The 18,555-nt window shown below is 53.6% G+C and overlaps 1 protein-coding gene across 2 annotated transcripts in view; it reads right to left on the minus strand.

The window, feature by feature from the left end:
* The window catches only part of Afap1 (actin filament associated protein 1), a 135,528-nt gene that overhangs the window by 14,765 nt on the left and 102,208 nt on the right, over window positions 1-18,555 (minus strand). The window contains exons 10-13 of one of the 2 annotated variants that reach the window (XM_046423916.2): window positions 13,758-13,969; window positions 7,567-7,712; window positions 3,066-3,183; window positions 368-634 (exon numbers count right to left, since the gene is read on the minus strand). In XM_046423916.2, the coding sequence (XP_046279872.1) occupies window positions 368-634; window positions 3,066-3,183; window positions 7,567-7,712; window positions 13,758-13,969 (743 nt within the window). The remainder of the gene's footprint in view (window positions 1-367; window positions 635-3,065; window positions 3,184-7,566; window positions 7,713-13,757; window positions 13,970-18,555) is intronic. The other variant, XM_046423915.2, reaches the window with a different exon arrangement.

Raw genomic sequence — 18,555 nt, forward strand, 5'->3', positions numbered from 1 at the left:
CACACGGCGCTTGAACAGCACCCATCCATGCCAAGGTCAAAAGCCAGAGCGGACCCCTGCTCGTTTACGCAGCACAGGATACTACTGAAGCTTGGAGTCAAGAATCTGGAAAGCTTGGCTGCCCTGTCCTTCCCCGAACCTTTGTCTTTTGTTGACATGATTCTCAAAATTCACTGGAGCTTTTCCAAGAGTGGAAAGAGAGCCTCAATGCCCTGAGCACTAGCCAGCACTGCTCACTGCTCCTGGGGCCGCACTGCAGACTAGGCTCTAGTGGAGGAAACGCCCACGCTTTGTGCCCTAGGGGGCGGGAGCTGGCTGCAGGGCTGGCTGCGGGGTGACCCTGGGGACCGGGGGTGTGGTGCAGTACCTGGGAGTGCAGCCCGAGAGACGCCCTCCCCACAGCAGAGGTGTTAGTGAGAGACGGAGAGCAGGGTGGGCCGCAGGAGGTGGGGGCCTTGCAGAGGTTAGAGGACAGCTTGTCAGCGGACAGCCTGGAGGCCCTTCTGTCAGCAGGACAGGAGCGAGCAAAGATTTTCGGAGACGGCAGGTTATCGTAGAGGCCCTCGTTATCATAGAGCGCCTCTTCGCCTGGGCCTCTGCTACCGGAGGCGGGGAAGCCGTCGTCCGGGTCCCACTGGAACACACAGCTCTGTCGTTAGTGACCCAGACACAGGAGAGAGAGCAGACTTTAGCACAGCGAGATAGCATACCCCGAGACACAGGTGTTGCCAATACAGCACCCCCACACACAAGCAGGTGGACACACTCAAAAGAATCCCTTTACTTCTAGGGTTTTAGGGAAGGAAGGTTTCTTTCTCCTTAAATCCTTCCCAGCACCATTAGTTTATGACATTTTGTTTTTTTCTTCAGGCAGAAAAGAAAACACTGCTTGGAAACTTCCTTCTTTAGAAGACTGGAGTTTGGAAGTCCCCTAATGCAGGACCTGGACGTGGCAGGAAGGGAGGAATGGACACTGCCCCGAAAAGGCGTGAGAGCCGCGCCAGGCTCCTTCCCTACACACACACACTGGCTGCCCTGGCCTCTGCCCACCTGAGGAAGTAGGGGAAGCCCAGCCAGAGGCCGGTCACAGCTACTTGGAGGCAGAGCTGGACTTGGGGGCGCTCGTGGCTGTATGCCACAGCACTGATGAGCCTTGAGCTCTCCTGAGGGACGAGGGCTGGAACTGAGACCACCAGGCTGCTCCACGCTTGCCCTACCAGGCCGAGGACCTCAGGTCACGGTCACTGTCTACAGGCACCAAGGTGCCAATGCTGTTATGCCTGAAGAAAGTGCCATAAGCAAAACAGTCCCTTAGAAAGGGAGTGGCTGCACAGAAAACAGGTGCTTCAGAACCTGACGAAGACCACGGTGTTTAGCAGACACCTGGAACAAAGGACTCAAACAGGGACAAGCCACCTCATGGGACAGAGACATCTAGAGCATGGACACTGAAGTATAAATAAATACCCAAACTAAACCCTGCTGGGCCCTCCCAAGTCCTAACGGTCTGTATAAATTGCCTTGCAATTTTAAAAAGGGAAATAATAATTCACATGTTCTGCTCATTTTACCCTGTTTTTATGATCTTCCTGCAGAGTTCCTTTCTGCCAGACGGTAATTACAGCCTTTTGTTATAAAAATAGCAAAGATTTAAATTCCACAGTGGGAGTGTTTATATCCCTTTGCAGTCACTTCAGTGTGTCTATTTCTGTGATGCAGGGACCTATGCACAATCTAAAAATAATGCAGATCAACTTGGATATGAGCATGTGATAAAGACAAACTAGCATAGATTTATATTTGTCCAGAATTATTAAATGGTCTAGACTAGAATATCATTTTCTTAAAATACCAAGCATTAAGTCACACAGAAGACTTAAGGAAATAGCAACTGCAGAAACCCAGAGAAGTTTCTAGATTAAAAGTGAACAAACACTGAGGGGATGCAGGATAAGAGCCACTGAAGTGGCCGAGTATTGGGTTTGAACTCTGTGGAGCCCTCTGAAAAGGAAATCACCAGCAGCAGAAAAGCAGGTTAAAGGCGGGAGCAGAGGAAGCTTTAGTAAGCAGAGAGGCCGCAGGACGCTGCCTCAGAAGTTCCTGCTGTCAGCCCAGGAGGGACCTGGGCACAGCGCCTAGGCATGTAGATCCTGGGAAGGAAGGCTGGCCCTCAGGAGGTGAAGCTGCGATGCCCTCGGGAGCTTGCTGTCACCCCCACCCAGCAACGAGCCTGCGGGAATGGTGGAGACAGGGGGCACCGCGCAGTCCCGGGGACCTCCGCCTCCGCTCGCCTCACACTTTCATGTGCAGGGCACACACATGAGAAACATCCGAGATAAGGGTGCGTGAGGGGCCGTGCCGGGGGCTCGGGAGACAGGGTGGGCACTGTCCTTCCAGAAAAGCTGGAGGCCGAGTCCAGAGACTCAGAGAAATGGCCCACCCTCAAGAGGACAGTTTGGACACCAAAGCCCAGAACCAGGGACAAGTCCATTGTGCCAAGAGACACTATTGACCACACAGGGCCAATGGAGGCCACAGGAGCTGAGGTCCCACCTTGATATGATACAGCAGCCTAAGCTAGAGCCTCACCCTGTCATGGTTACCACTGTGTGGCTCCTAAGGCTGGCACAGGCCTGCCCACAGGGCAGGAGGGCATAGGTTAGAGTTGACAGCAGGAGTCCCCAAAGGCTGAAGTCCAGGGCGTAGGAACAGGGCAAGGGGACTGACCGACCCAACTCCCCATGATGGGGGCTGTGCCAAGTGGGCTCTGCTCACCCTGTGACACCCGGTCCTAGATGGGCCTGGGCCCAGCCATCAGCCCCAGCTCCTGCTTCAGTCCTAGGTCTCCCTACACTGGACTGGGGCCCTTGAGGACAGGGACAAGATCGACTCACTTCCTTTTGCCCGAACAGAACCTGCTCACCAGGAGACTCTGAGCAACAGGGAGGGGAGAGGGGGCAGGAGGAGGAAATAGGAAAGAAGGAGGCCAGGCCACTTTAGGCCAGAACTCCCCAGACGGCCTTGCCTCTGACAAAACCAACCGTGGACTCTCAGGGCACACTCACCGAGCCGTTGATGCAGGGGACGTCATCGTAATGCAGGGCTGTCCCACTGGGGTGAGCGTATCCATTGGAGGTGCTCCCTAGGTAGGGGCTGGTGGACACCCCACGCCTGTTCATGAAGCTGAGAGAGAAGGTAGAGTGAACACCCCCGTCTGCCTGTTTCCCTCCCAGCTCCAGCCAGCACTCAGGGGCTGAGGGGCCTCAGAAGGCCCAGGCAGAGGCAGGACGTCACCTGCAGGGCTGGGCCAAGCCCTCGCCTGCATAGTCAGGAGGGGCCCATCTGACACACCTGTGGCGAGGGCCAGTGGTGGTGAGTGCACAGGTTCACCCAACAACAACCGTCCTCTCCGTGAGTCGGGCCAGCCCTGCACAGCTGAAAAGAAAGCCGTACTGGGAGCCAGCTGGAGGCTCTGTGGACATGCCATCTGCAGTCCCTGATCTCTCAAGGGCAGAGGACCACAGGGCCTGCAGAGCTGAGACACCACCTGCCTGTTTCTGGAAGAAGCCCATGGACTGCTTTCTAGGCTCTCCACATGCTGTTCCGAGACGTGCTCTATCCCCACCACTGCACAGCATGCCTTCGCTTGGCCCTGACCTTCCCAGGCCCTGGTGGTGGCCACAACAACCTTCAGAAGATGCCATTGTGGGAAAACATATGCTGGGGACTTTGTCCCCATTCCTGGCCAGAGCTTCTATAACCATGGAACTCCTGAGTGACAAGAGAAAGGAAAAGGCCACCTTTTATTAGTCACGAGTCCTTCACAGCCCCTGAGGTTCTGTAAATGAGAGACCTCTGAAGCACCTGGAGGACGGAGGCAGTCACCAAAAGAACAGTCACAGGAGCCCAGGTTGGAGCTCCCAGCCCCCAGGGCAGAACAGTCCTGTCCAGCTGGAGAGCAGCCGAGGGCTGGGGCTGGGCGTACAGGGTGGGCATGGAGCCCTCTGCCGTGCTGTGTGGCTGCTCCGGGCTGCAGCCTCTCAGGACACACAAGTGAACCAGTCAGTGCACTGGAGCTGGCCTTCTAATAAACAGTGGGGCCAGAGCTGGCTTGCAGAGCCTCAGATCACCGCTGGACTGTCAAAGGACCAGGACAGTCTGGATTCTGAATGACATTCCCTATGGTGTGGTCCTGGGGCTGGAGCCCTCACCCACAGGGCCTTTACTGTGTCCAGGTGACACTGCCAGACTTGAGCACACTGCAGGACGCCCAGCCAGCGTCCAAAGAGTAAAGGAGAGCTGCCTGGCCCAGGAAGGGCACTCACACTTGGCAGCCAAGGGGCAGAGTGACAGCACCTAGGGCGTGGGAAAAGGACGCAGACCAGACGTGTGTCAGTGTCCAGTCCACTCAGGGCTCCAAAGTTGCCCAAGAAAGTCCAAAATGCTTCCCTGAGAAGGAGGCAGCACAGTCTTGCCCTGTCTCCCTCCCCGCCTTCCCAGCCTCGGGGGCGCCAACTGCTCTCCGCTCCCCAGGCACCTTTGGCCTCAGAGTCACTGTGGCCCTTCTGCCTAGGAGCTCCTCTCAGGTGGCTCACGGGCCTGCCTGTGTGGGCCACCTGTACCACATCCCACCACAGCACCACGAACCCCCTCCACCCCCTTCCTCCTCCCTCTCTCCACCATCTGGCCTGCTATGGTGTTTACTGGTTTATCAGCTGCTTCTCGCCACTAGAGGACCAGATCTGGGGGAACGTGGTCTTGTCAATCTGGGCACTCCAGAGACACACAGGGTGTTGGCAAGCTGTGCTGACTGAGGCTGGCCTCTCAAGAGGCTGCTTGTTCTAGCAGAAACCTAAGTGCCTGGGAAAGACAAGCTCGAGAGCATCTGCTCCTAATCGGGAAACTTAAACCAGCCTAGTTTTAAAAAGGGATTTTATTTCCAAATTTTTTTTCTTCATAGGATCTTGCGCTTCTATGGTCACCAGATGAAAAATAGCAGGAGAAATTCAGGGTTAAGGAAAGTGCCTCCCAAGCCAACTAGGCTGCAAGTTCCGAGGCCGGTGGGGAACTGCCCAGGCCCGTGGGTCCCCCTCGCGGAACGTGGCTGCCCTCTGCTGGGAAAAAGGCAGCCATTGCATCACCAGCCTGTGTGAAAGCAGCGTGGGAGGAAAGCCACGGCTTACCACTGTTCAGAAAATCGCTGTGACCTTGTGGCCGCCTGGACGCACACCTGCCAGCACACAGGCTCTCTCCAGGAAACCTAACCTGTCTTTTTCCTTCACTCATAAAAAACTGATACAAGTAATCTATACTTAAAATACACATAAGTGAATGTAGGAAAATACAATGCATAGGAAGAGAAAAATACAAAAATCTAGGAGATCTGCAAGGGCAGATGTGACTTTTAAGCACACATTGAAGGATCTCTCACTGGAATGCCTCCCTTGAGGTCTGACAGTGTCAAGGTGATCTGGACACTTCCTGTGACTGGGGACAACACAGTGGTGCCAGGTGGCGTGAAGCCCAGCTGCATGTGCACAGCTGCACGCTGACTCAGTGACAAGTATGAGTGTCCCCCTCATGGCAGGGGCTCTCCTACTGGTCTGTGGCTTTGGCCTCTGGCGCCCTGCCAGCACAGATAATAGGAGGACAGCAGCCCTCCTTCCTTGAATGAGGAGACACCCACAGGATGGTTTACGAAGCCCTTGGCAGGACGGGGAATGTCCGAACTCAAGGTCACAGACACAGAGTGTCCCAGGTGGCAGAGACCTCCTCCACTGGACAGTCCCCCCAAAGTTACAGAGAGGGACCTGGGTCAGGGAGCAAACTCCAGGCCAAACAGCACATGGGGCCAAGGACAGGCATTAGGACCACGTCTTTGGTCACTCCTCTTTCTGTGATGATTTTCAGCCATATATAAAGTGGAAGGGAGCAAAGCCCATAGGAAATATCAGGACACAGCATGCAGGAACCCGGAGAAGGCGCCTGCAGAGGATAGCTCCCCGGGCGGCTGCTCCCCTCTGCTGCACTCAACCTCACCTCGGGACAGCCATCCGGGGGTCTGTAACCAGGCACACTTTGCAACAGGTTCAGGAGAAAACTTCCCAACATGTCCTTTGCGTCGTTCAGTCCGTAAGTCTCACTTGAAACTAGGCCCTCAGGGGAAACGCCCCAGCCCTTTACCATCCCTAACAGTCCTGGGGATGCATCTTCTGGGAGACTCTGGTATTTTTTTCTTTTCTGGCCCTTTTCCAAAATATATTATTACCTTTCTCCCTCTGTGGAACAGAAATCATGCCATCAGGAGACCCACCGCCCTGACACCAAGGGCACTGGCTCGTCTTGCACATGGGTGGCCTCTCGCCTGGCATCCCTCATGAAGATCTTTCAACTGGTAACACTTTACTGTTCAAAACCACCAAAACTATCACACCGGGTTTTGTTACTATCTCTTTAGAAGGGTTCCTGCCTACTTAAAAGCCACTGAGCTCACGGCCAGGTAGAATGTGCAAGGGCATGTCTCGGCCATGTGCTACCACCTGATCCTGGGGTGACGCCTGCAGTGCCACGTCTGCAAGTCACGGTGGCCTGCCTACTGCCTTTTCAAGAAAAATGACAAAGTTTTAAAAGGCAGCCATCCACTGGCAACTCTGCTGGATAAGAGCGCCCCCTGGAGCCCACCACAGGGCTCGGCATCGTGGCCCCACAGGTCCTCCCAGCGCAGCCCTGGCATCAGACACAGGAGCTCACGGTCTCCCAGCTGGCCTTACAGAGAAGGACACACTAAGGGAGCCCAGTATCTCCTTGGCTGAGCAAGGAAGGGGCAGGGATGGACGCCGAGAGCACAGTGCAGAGGAGCTGCCTGCCCGCAGCCTTTGCCTCTACATCACCAGCCCATGTGACAGCAGCGTGGGAGGGCAGGCACGGCTCCGCACTGTTAGGAGAGTCTCTGCAGCCTTGCGGTTGCCTGGACGCACACCCAGAACTGCCGCTACTGAGCTCCTTGCCATCACTGTGTCAAGGAAATACTCAGGGTTCAGAAGAACTTCTCAGCACAGAATGGCACTTCTTTAAAAACAGGATTTAGACTTCAGATAAAATCAGAATTTGAATTTACATAAAGCACTGGAGTGAGGGCTTTATATCCTGGTCTTCATTCCAGTGATGCAGAGTCAGTTCTGTGGAGAGAACCCACACAGGGGTTCGCAGAAGGCCCACAGGCCAGACCCAGCCTGCTGACTATTTCTGCAATCGTTCTGTGGGTGGCACAGCCTCCCCATTCACTGGTGTATCAGCTCTGGCTACAAAGGCAGAGCTGAGGGGCCCACAGAGTCAGAACCATTTACCATGCTGTCCTTTATCCAAGTTTGCTGACCCTTGTTCCAGCAGAAGTCCCAGAGGGTTAAAATGACAAAAATGCCCAGAAAAATCAGGGTTACCATAGTAAAAGAGAGCACGCCTCAGGGCGTGCGTTTGTTGGTCTTCACACTCAGGCAGCCCAGGTGGAGGGGAAGAGGAGGGAAGGCAGCCGCTTAGCTCCAGCACCATCCGCGGGCGGGGTCTTACCAGAAGGTCTGCTTGGCCGTCTGAATGATGTTTGCAGACATCTCCACATCTATGTAGTCGTAGTGCAGAGCTCCCGGGTCTGTCGACGACCCCGTCTCAGCCAGCAGGACCCCAATCCACCTGCCCATGTCTTCAGAAGAAGAGGCCTGCAGGGGAGGAAAAGCGCTTCACTGAACTGAAGGTGAACCCTTCCTCCATTCTGAAAACTGCATCCACAGAGACCACAGGACAGGAAGGCAAGGCAACACCAAGTACCAAAGGCAGAGTGTGAAGGAGCACCGACCGCGTCTCCACCCAAGGGACGCCTGGCGCAGCCTTCAGGCCACCTTTAAACAGGGCTTCCAAAACAGCCATAGAGGGCAGGCAGCAGGCTGGTTCTGAAGTGCTCCTGCTTACTTGGGCGAAAGGCCAGGTGTCACGACATGGAGAGGGATGTGACTCAGTCAGTCCCAGCTAAAGGGAGCGGTTCCAGAGCCTCGTGGATGGCACAGGCAGGCTCTGCCCCTTGCCCTCCAGCTCCCGTGGCCTGGAGTGGTCTGGGTCTCTGGACTAGAGGGTTTAAAACTCAACCCACTTTATGGCCGACTGTTTCGCAGTGTCACACTGGTTTGCAGCTGCCAGGCTATACTGATGTGCCATTTGTAAGACGTTTGCAATCCCCACCCCCACCTGAACTGCTTAATCTGTAAGAATGAAATATATCTTCAAGTTTATACTCATTGAAAATTTAAGTTATCCTTGTTGAGCAATTTAGAAAATCAGTTATGTTACATTTTTAAATAAAATTTGACTAATTAAATATGTCAGAATATCTAAAGCTTAGGGAGAGTTCAGTATTAAATTTATGAGTTGACTAGAGCCAGGTACCGTGGTGGTAGGGACAGACAGGAGGTTAAGAGAATAATCCTATAACATGGGCCTGCTGTGCGGATCCCCACATGCTTTCTTTTCTAAGAAGCAATTTATCTGCAGCCCTGCCTGGCTCATGGACCGGATATATCACATTCCTTAGCAAACTACCTGTCAACTGCGGGATGTCAATGGGAGAGACCCAGATTTTTGTGACCTGATCCTGAAACTCAGGGAGATAAGGATAGAGCCTCCTAACCATAAACTGATAAGAATGTGTAACTGGTAAGAATCCACTCAGAACTGTTCAGCGTGGCCAGGTGGTGACCTAGAGCTGCTGACAGGGGAACTGGAAAGTCTGATGTCATCCTGCTGTCAGTTAAAAGTCGAGGAGGACCTGGGCAGGCCGCTCTGGAAACTTCCCTGGGACCCAACCAACTGGAGAGCAGGAGAAGCACACTGTCCCTCTCCTCTCTGAAAGGACCCTCCCCTTTCCCTTTTCCTACCCCTTCAGTACACTCAGGCCTGCTACTCTGAGTGAATGTGTGAAATCTTTCTGACTTGATGGCAAGAATCAGGGCGTTAAGAAGGGGTCTTCACACTGCCTCAGTTTCTCAAAAGGCCCCATCTCCGTAACAGTGGCACACACCTGTAATACAGGTTACTTGGAAGCCAACCTCAGCAACCTAGTGAGGCCTTATCTCAAAATTTAAAAAAAATAAAAGGAATGTAGCTCAGTGATAGAAAGCCCCTTGGTTCAATTCCCAGTACTGCCCAAAACAAACAAACAAAACCTTATGAGTTAACTGAATGTTAAAGAAAAAATGTTGTTTTTTTTTAATATAAATAATGGTAATTATTATTTTTTTATATTTTTTAGTTGTCATTGAACACAATATCTTTATTTTATTTATTTATTTATTTATTTAATGTGGTGCTGAGGATCGAACCCAGGGCCTTGCATGTGCTAGGCGAGCGCTCTACCCCTGAGCCACAATCCCAGCCCCTACTATTATTTTATTATTGTTATTATTCGGTACTAGAACTTGAACTCAGGAGCACTTAATCACTGAGGCATATCACTAGCTCTTTTTAGTTTTTATTTTGAGACAGGGTCTCACTATATTGCTTAAGGCCTTGCTTAGTTTCTGAGGCTGGCCTTGAACTTGTGAACCTCCTGCTTCAGCCTCCCAAGCCTCTAGCATTATAGGCATGAACCACCATGCTTCATTTAAAAAGAAATCTAAAAATTATTTTTTTAAATGAAGACCTATAAATTGAGCTTAAAGAAGCTTGGGTTTTATAATTATATTCCACACCACAAACAAAAACCTCTCTGGAGGAAAAGCCATTAGTAAAGAAGAAGGTGTTTTGGAAATTGATCATGTTGACTGGTAACTGATGTTTTCCACACAACAAATCATTCCTGACCAGGACCAGAGAGGCCGTTAGGAAAAGTGAAGGAACTCCAGCTATGTGTTAGAGATGGTGCTCAGTGCTTAGTGGATGAAGATCAACTGACTCCAACACCGAGGTTCATTCTCTTTGTAGGTCTTTAGTCTTTCTCCAAACAAAATCTATATCAAGAAAGCACTGGCTCGGGGCGGGGCGGGGGCTCCGGTGGAGCACATGCCTAGCATGTGGGAGGCACCAGGTTCGATTCTCATCACTACATATCAACAAATAAAATAAAGGTCCATCAACTAAAACAAAATTTCTAAAAAACCAAGGACGAGCGGGCGCTGGGCGGAGGGGCAGCTGGTGGGAGAGCTCACCTTAGCCTGCCAGCCCTGGCTCCACCACTGGCAACAAGGCAGCCTCGGCCACTCTCTAGCCACTCCCTGTATTTCACAGAGGTGCTGCCAAGTCCTCCAACACATGTCTAGGGGTGACAGGTACTGTTAGTTACACTATGGTTCACTCATCATTTTCTTCATAGTTCATTTTATGAAATTTCCTCATAGTCCTTAAAAAAATAACCCTGTGGTATTGGACTGGAATCGGAGGTACTAGTCATGATCTCACCGGTTAAAATAACAGATCAGATGTACATGTAGGTGCATGGTTCTGGGCATGTGTGTGTAGATGTGTGAGCAGTGCCCGGGTGGCCCCCTCCCCAGCGTAGGGCTCTCGCTGTGACGACGCCAGCGGGGGAATGAGGGGAACAAGGTCTGAACCAATCGGGGTAGAAAATAAGTCAATGTATCACATAAACATGTATGAACGTGCGTGTTTAGGATCTGCACATGCACCTATTTCCTGAGTGTGTCTACTCAAGGGCCCAGAAATAGTAGGGCCCATAGCAGCGAGCCTGCCCGGCCACAGCCCTGGCTTCCTCACACTCCCCTCCACTAGGAGGCACTGAGGCCTCTGCAGGGATGTGCCACCTGGGCAGGGAAAGCACCACCCCCTGCTGCGACACACAGAAAGTGGCCCAGGATGGCGGGGATCACCGTCTCCATTACAGGGGCACAGCAAAGGACACAGGAGCCAGCGTGCAGGGCATTTGACCAAAACTAATCATGATAAAAAAGGACTACCATGGCTAATTAAAGTAACAGTCTGTGGGGCTGGGCATGGCTTAGCAGTAGGGCACCTGCCTACCAGGCTCCAGGCCCTGGCTGGATCCCAGCACCACCCAAGCAAATCAGACAAGTAAACAAGCCAATGAAGAGCAGTCTATGAATGGCCACCCACACAGCAAGGTAGCTGAATGAATGAGTAATGAATGAGTTGGAGTAAGGGGAAATCCAGAAGGAACAATGGAACTGAAAACTCACCATTTAGCAACTGTCGTTATAATGACTGTTTCAGGCAAGTCATTAGCAGATTCTAAGATTAGTGGGTGAAATCCACTAATAACAGCACAGTCACACGCCTCAGAGAACCTTCCCACCTGATAATTAGTGAAGACAAAGGAAAATGGCAGTATCTCACGAGAGGGAGCCCTACACGGGTCACATGAACCAAGGGCTGAGACCTGCTGAGCCGGTCCTGATGGGACACACTGTGGGATGTCGCCACTTCCAAGGGCTCCTGCCAAGGAGGGCCCCTATTCCTATATAAGGCGGCAGCAGGCATGCCTCACAGGAGGGACCTGCTTCGAGACAACCGTGTGCCCTGCAAAAGCCCTACCGTGGTGAGAGCAGTCGGGGGCTGGACCCGGACAGCGGGTGCAGGTGGACTTCCTTCTGCCCCTCAAACATCAGAGCTGCTGGGAAAGTCCGACTGAGGTCTAGGAGTCGGACGGGAGGTCTGTGTGCAGCCGGTTCCTGATCTCAGAGTCATTCTGTTGCTCGGAGGCAGATGGCCCTTGGTTTTGGCAAACACACAGTCAAGCACTCACAGATAAAGGGGTGGCTACGGAGGCTTCCCAAGACCCCATACACGGACAGAAGACTGGGTGGAAGGTACTCGGGCACTCTGTGCTGCTCCTGCAACGCCGCGGCAAACCCGGAGTTACCTCAACACAGAAGGAAGTGGCCCTGGAGGAGCGCAGTGCCGCCTCGCAGGCTGGCCTGCAGCTGGTGACTGGCAAAGGCAGGGCCGGCTGCTCCTCCTGGGGTGCTATGGCGCTTTGCTCCCGTCACTCTAAGTGATACTGCTAAGACTTCACATTCTTGCCCTCATGCTGGGGACTCAGTCCCTCCTGCTTCTCAAGCACTGAGCCTCCTCCAGAGCCTGCACATCTGGAAGGTGTGCCACCTGGCTTCTCTCAGGGCCTGCAGAGGGGCTGCTCACCAACCCCGGGACTCGGCCCCACCCATCCAGGCCCCCTGCACTGGACATGGAGCCCAGCTTCTCACTCTGCTCAGGGTCCAGTGCCACCACCCTGGGACTGCTGCCAGAGCTCGGAGGAGACCCACATCCCGACCCTGGGAAGATGGCCTCCTGGCCTGTTTTCAGCTTCTATGGACCGCCACCACCAGACAGGCTTCAGACCACATTGTGCTTATGAGGGCACCGGCGTTCTACAGACCCACAGAGAACAGCCCACGCAGGCTCAAGGTCCGAGGAGGAGCGAGGACTGGACCTGCCTCCTGAGGGATAAAGCCTGTCTGCAGGAGTGGCCAGCAGTGGGCGCAGCCAGGCCTCCTGACCTGTCCTGCCTCAAACTAGGGGCAACTGAACCTGTGGCAAGAAACAACAATCCATCTGTTTCTGACCAGTGCCAAAAAAAATACAGCAGTTTCTGTGAAAACAGTCCCTGAAACCAACTCCACCTGAAGTTCAAGTACATGCCGACCGCCTGACGGGGCACCTTACTCCTGGTCCTGGCCCATATCCCGACTAGCCACTTAGGCTTTGGCACCCCGTTTGGCACCCCCAGCCCCTCTGCAGGCCCGAGGCAGCCTCACTGCTCCTGACCAACAGACACGCTTACCCAGACTCTGGAAATCCTGCACCTCGACACCCTTGGCACAGGCACACCGATGTGCCCGGGTGGCCCCCTCCCCAGCGCAGGGCTCTCGCTGTGATGACGCCAGTGGGGGAATAAGGGGAACAAGGTCTGAACCAATCGGGGTAGAAAATAAGTCAATGTAACAAGAGGAAAAACAAATTTTTTCAGAAATGAACATTTTGAGGATGTAGGTATTATTTTAATTATGTTTTTCTGCTTTTGGTAAATGGATAAATATCATTTGTTGGTGAGTCAAACAAATAATAAAATGCATACAAAGTCCATTTATAACTCAAAGGTGCTCTTGGTTCCTGTGTCACTGGCTCATGGCCCTGTCTTCATGGCCACAAGTGGCCCCAAAATGCCTGTTCTGCAAGGAATTTTTAAAGGACAAGTTCAACACTACCATTGCAAAGGCAGCCCATTGTCAGAAGAAAAAGGTTTATTTTGGGCGGGTACCGGGGATTGAACTCAGGGGCACTCTACCACCAAGCCACGTCCCCAGCCCTATTTTGTATTTTATTTAGGGACAGGGTCTCACTGAGTTGCTTAGCATCTTGCTGTTGCTGAGACTGGCTTTGAACTCGCAATCCGCCTGCCTCAGCCTCTGGAGATGCTGGGATCATAGGCATGCGCCACCACGCCTAACAAGAAAAGGTTTTAAGAGAAATCTTACAAGTTATTCCTGGGCCACTTAGGAGAAAAGCCACTCTGTGGAGCTCTGTGTTTAATTTCTGTGCAAACATGTACAAGGAGTCACCGGGGACAGGCCTGAGCTGCACAACCGGCAGAGCTTGGCTCTGTGCTGCTGCCTTGTCCGGATCGTAGACAGAGCCACCGAGAAGAAGAGGGTGCAGAGACAGAAAGGCAGCCCTGCCCAACGGGAGGACACTGGGAAGGACAAGGAAGAGAAACCACGGCGAGCCCCAGAACACCGTACCTCCAGCACGGCGACCTCCTGTCCATTGCGAAGCAGCCGGAAGGTCAGCGGATGCTTGGAGTCCAAGCCTGGGATCACCTCACAGCCACGGAGGGGAATGGACGCGACGTGGGTCTTCAGGTCAGTCCTGTCCTTGTGGAGGACGAGCTTGTTGTCCCTCACCCTGCACCAGCGCTCCCGCCAGCGGTTGTTGGACAGCACGTTCAGGTAGCCTGCAAGAGACGCGGGAGCTCAGCCTCCAGGAAAGACGGGCATGGGACGTGCGTGCATGGACACACCCCTCACAGGCAGAGCTGTAACGCAAACTGCTCAACAGGAGGAGCTGGCACATCACACGGCGAGTCCCCCACAAGGACAGCAGAGCCACATCCAGATGTCTCCTGTCCTGGGTGCTCAGAAGAAGTCCTGGCGCTTGAGGTCTATTTGGGAATCTGGAAGTCATCTAGAGGATGGGACAGTTGCTTAGCCCCTGGGCTTGGGATGGCTGGAAGGAAATGGGGACACATGCTGCCTTCACGTCACCACAGGGAGGACATGCAAAAGGACACAGCTGCAGGTGCCACAGCAGGGTAGCAGCCGTGGGAAGGTGGGAGGGGGGCAACATGAGGGCACACACAATGGAAACTTGTAACAGGAGGCCCTGGAGGTGGGCACTTCCTGACCCTGGACACATTCCAGCAGGATCGAGATGGAGAGCAGAAGGCACGACACTCCCGGCCACAGGCCGTGAGGGACACAGTGCTCCCCACCCTCCTCCAGCTGGCTCGAGATGCATGCGGCTGTGAGGGGCGGGGGCCGGAGCCAGGAGGCGCAGTGCACACGGGAATGCTCCTGCTGCTCCTCTGCACAGCTCCGCACTGCCTCCTGCGAGGAAGTAGCCCATTGTTTAAAAGAGAAATTCCTCAAATACGGGACGTGAACAACCTTCAGTTGTTATAAGCACAAGATATATTTCTCTAGAAATAACGAAGCCTGAGGAATAGACTCCAGGGGTTGCTGTGACCTCCAGCCCCCCCAAATGCTGGGAAACTGCTGCCCCTCCTTGAAGACTAGAGAGTTGAGTCAAAGGGCTCATAAGATGCTGACGAACAGCCTGGAAAGAAACAAAACCCGGATCCTGCTCATGCCGCTCCACCATCACTGCATGCACACGCACGAAGACGCTCACGCTCACGCGTGCTCAAGCACACACGGCCTGGCTCAAAGGAGTTAAGAAAACAACACAAATCCTTTCTAATCGTGGTTTTCAAAATGCCTTTCCAAAGGCTTGGGGGGTGCTTTCTATTTCTGTGCAAGGACATCACTCGTCTGGACGCTGTGAGCCTCCAGAGCCTGTGGACGGATAGGACAGTGCTCATGGCAAGACTTCCTCTCAAGCTGACCGCTGCCTGGGCGTGGGGGTGACAGGCACAGGATGACTGTTCAGAATCAGCCCTGAGCTCCAGGGTGCTGTCACTCTGCAGCCAGAGCTGCTAGAACACACGGGGCCTGTGCTCTGGAGGGACCCGAGGCTGAGACGCACTCAGGGGGACCTGGAGAGACGGGTGACCCCACACCTGCAGGAGGCAAGCAAACACAGCCACGGAGACTCCAGTCTATGTGACAGATATGTCTCAGAGGCCAGTCAGGTGGGGGCCCAGCTGAGATGCAGAAGGTGGCATGGAACCGTGATCAGAGAAATCAGAGGCTACACGTTCATCTGGGGATTTGGCAGTGAACAGGCGGCCTCATGGCCTGCTCACGGCAAGGACAGGGCTCCTTCTGAAAGCCCATGGCTCCAAAGGGGGGACTCATGGTGTGGGCGCCTGCTTCCTCCTGGGCTTGACACTTTGAGGTGGGCAGGGGCAGTGGTCACTGAGCCCCATCTACCACTCAGAGAGAGAGAGAGGCATGTGCCCTCTGGCAATCTTATTTTTTTTTCAAGTTTTTCAAATTTCATTTGTTCTTTTGAGTTACACGTGAGAGTACAGTCTATTTTGACATAGTTATGCAAAGATGGAATGTGCCTTATTCTAATTAGAATCCCAGTCTTGTGAATGTATATGATGTGGAGATTCACTGAGGCGTGTCCATAGGAAAGTTTAGTCAGATTTATTCTACTGTCTTTCCTATTCCCACCCCCCCTTCCTCTCTCCATTCTCTTTTGTCTAACCCAATGAACTTCCATCTCCTCCCACTTGGTTGTGGGTTAGCATCTGCATATCAGAGAGACATCTGAACTTTGTTTTGGGGATTGACTTATTTCACTTAGCATGACAGTCTCCAGATCCTTGCATTTACCAGCGACTGTCATAGTCATTCTTCTTTGTGGCTGAGTAATATTGCATGGGGATATCTACCACATTTTCTTTATCCATTCATCTGTTGAAGGGCACCTAGGTTGGCTCCAGAGCTTAGCTATGGTGAACTGATGTGGTTGTGTCATTGTAGTTTGCTAATTTGAAGTCCTTTGGGTATATGCTGAGGAGTGGAATAACTGAGTCAAATGGTGATTCCATCCCTAGTTTTTTTAAGGAATTTCCACACAGCTTTCCAGAGTGGTTGGACCAATCTGCAGTCCCACCAGCGATGTGTGAGTGTGCCTTTCCCCACATCCTCGCCATGCCTTGGACCTTGTATTCTTGGTAACTGTGGCAATGTTTTCTTCCTAGACAGGACCTGGCCCGGCACCTGGTCCTGTGTAGTCCCCATGTCCCAGGCACACAGGGAATGCCTGTGTGGGGCCACGTCTACCTGGAGCGAGACTTCCCAGGAGCTGCCACATTTTAACACCTTTCTTGGGTTTATTCAGTTTCAAAAAAGGGGGGAAAAAAGAAAAGAAAAAGACCCAGAAAACAGGGAAGCCCCCCCACAAACAGGAAGCCCCATGGTAAAATGTTCATGTTTGGCAACTACCTCCCCGTGCAGCCCAGGGTTCCCCGCTTTCTTAAAAGGGGAGCCCCGAATTCTCATTTTCTGGGTGGGGACATAGAGAAGAGGCCAGGACTGGAAATGGCAGAAAGCCCATGGAGAGGGTTTGGAACCAGAGCGAGTCTCCCTTCCCCCAGTACCCTTCCCTTCCAACCTAACACCCAGCCTGGATGACAAAATCAGACCAGGGTGGGAAGGAAAGCATCTCCAGGAACCCTTGAGCTGGAGCAGACGTTCACCACCAGGGGCACCAAAGTGCAGCCCGGGCCTGGAGGCCAGACCCTGGGTGAGAGCCAGAGGCTGAGACTCCAGGGGACTGCGGACATGGCAAACCTTCCCTAGGAAATTCAGGCTGTTGCTGATGTTTGCTCCACTTACATCACGGTGGTGTGCCGCTGTACCTTAAAAACTTGAATTCCAGTTTAAAGTTTTCAGATTATTTCTCTCCAAATTCCAAAGGAAACTTCTCAGTGCCGTGGCAAGAGTGCCTGAGATTTCATCAGAACTCAAAATCAACTTTCCAGGTATGAAATTAGACAACAACAGAATCCCAAAGCATGGGCAGAGGCGGCCACACACCCTCCCCCAGCCAGCTGTCCCTCAGCCTGGCGTCACTGGCCAGGACCAGGGGCTGTTGGATTTGGAGCTGCAGGAGGCAGGCAGGGCCACCTCTCTCAGGTGGCCACGTTTCATTGCCACTCTCTTTAGGAAGGGAAGGGGCAGTGCCTGTGCCAGAGGCCGCTGTCTTTAGGTCACATGTGAGGCCTCTGATCCAATGCAGCTGCTTGCTGGGTTGCTGCAAATGCCTGAGCACAATCAGAGACTGCAGACATCTGGCACAGCTCTGCCAACACCAAGGGTCATTTCCCTCCAGCCTGCCCCCCTAGCCAGGGCTGAAGAGTGGGCATGCAGGCACCCAGCACAGGGCTCTCAGATGGAGGGGGTTGTGACAAGAAGTGAGAAGTCCCAGCTTTCCTGATCGGCCATCGAACGCCATCACTGGAAGTGCCATATAGTCCTTCACTGGCGAGTCCTTCAGGCTCAACCCAGACTACCCTGTGCTGGCACCCTGGGGAGGTCAGGGTGCCAGCTTGGCCCCTGGTTGCACGCAGGCTCCCGTGGCCTTGTGTGGCTGCATGCTGCATGCCGGGTGCTCGGCTCTGTGAGCAGCTGTGGGCACAGTGCTCAGGTCAGGCGTGGGCTGCGGCTCTGCGTGTTTTTCTTCGGCTTTCGTGAAAACCAAGGAATTTATCACGTGGCCCACTTCACAGTCAGGGCAGCTGAGGCTCCGGGCAGGCAGGCTGCTCAGGGAACCCATGCAGCTCGGCACCGTCTCAGCACTCTCCTCTGCAGGTGCTGGGAGCAGGGTGCGCAGGGGAGCGAGCAGAGCTGAGTCTCAATTGGGAAGAGCAGAGTCCGGACGCAAGGCCGAGGAGGCCCCTGAGGCACCGTGCGGGCAGCAAGCGGGCGCTCTGGCGTCCTGGCACAGGAGGATGTGACACTGTGAGGTCCAACATCTACCTGGGGCCTGGCGGGAAGCAGGGTGGAACCACAGCTGGGTACGGGAGGGGAGGAAGGGGATGGAGGGCACTTCTGCTAGAGCTTAATTTATAAGGAGCCAAGAATTCAAGACGCACAGGCACAGGGAAGGCAGAGAACAGAGCTGCCCTGGTTAGGGGCCTTAGCACATCTTGGGTACACTGTCTGAGTGGCCGTGCACAGAGCTGACCAGGCCACTGCTAACCACGTCACTCGTGGGTGTCATGGAAGGAGAGAGACATGGGACTGGGGCACGTGGGGAGGCTCAAGCAGGCTGTGGTCCCCACAGCCCTTCCTGTGAGCACTGAAGAGCACCAGCCCTGCTTCCAAGAGGCCCTGCGGTGCCTTA

Source organism: Marmota monax, unplaced genomic scaffold (genome assembly GCF_021218885.2).
Source record: "Marmota monax isolate L192 unplaced genomic scaffold, Marmota_monax_Labrador192_F-V1.1 WCK01_AAM20220418_F8-fsc00009, whole genome shotgun sequence".
NCBI classification, from domain to species: domain Eukaryota; kingdom Metazoa; phylum Chordata; class Mammalia; order Rodentia; family Sciuridae; genus Marmota; species Marmota monax.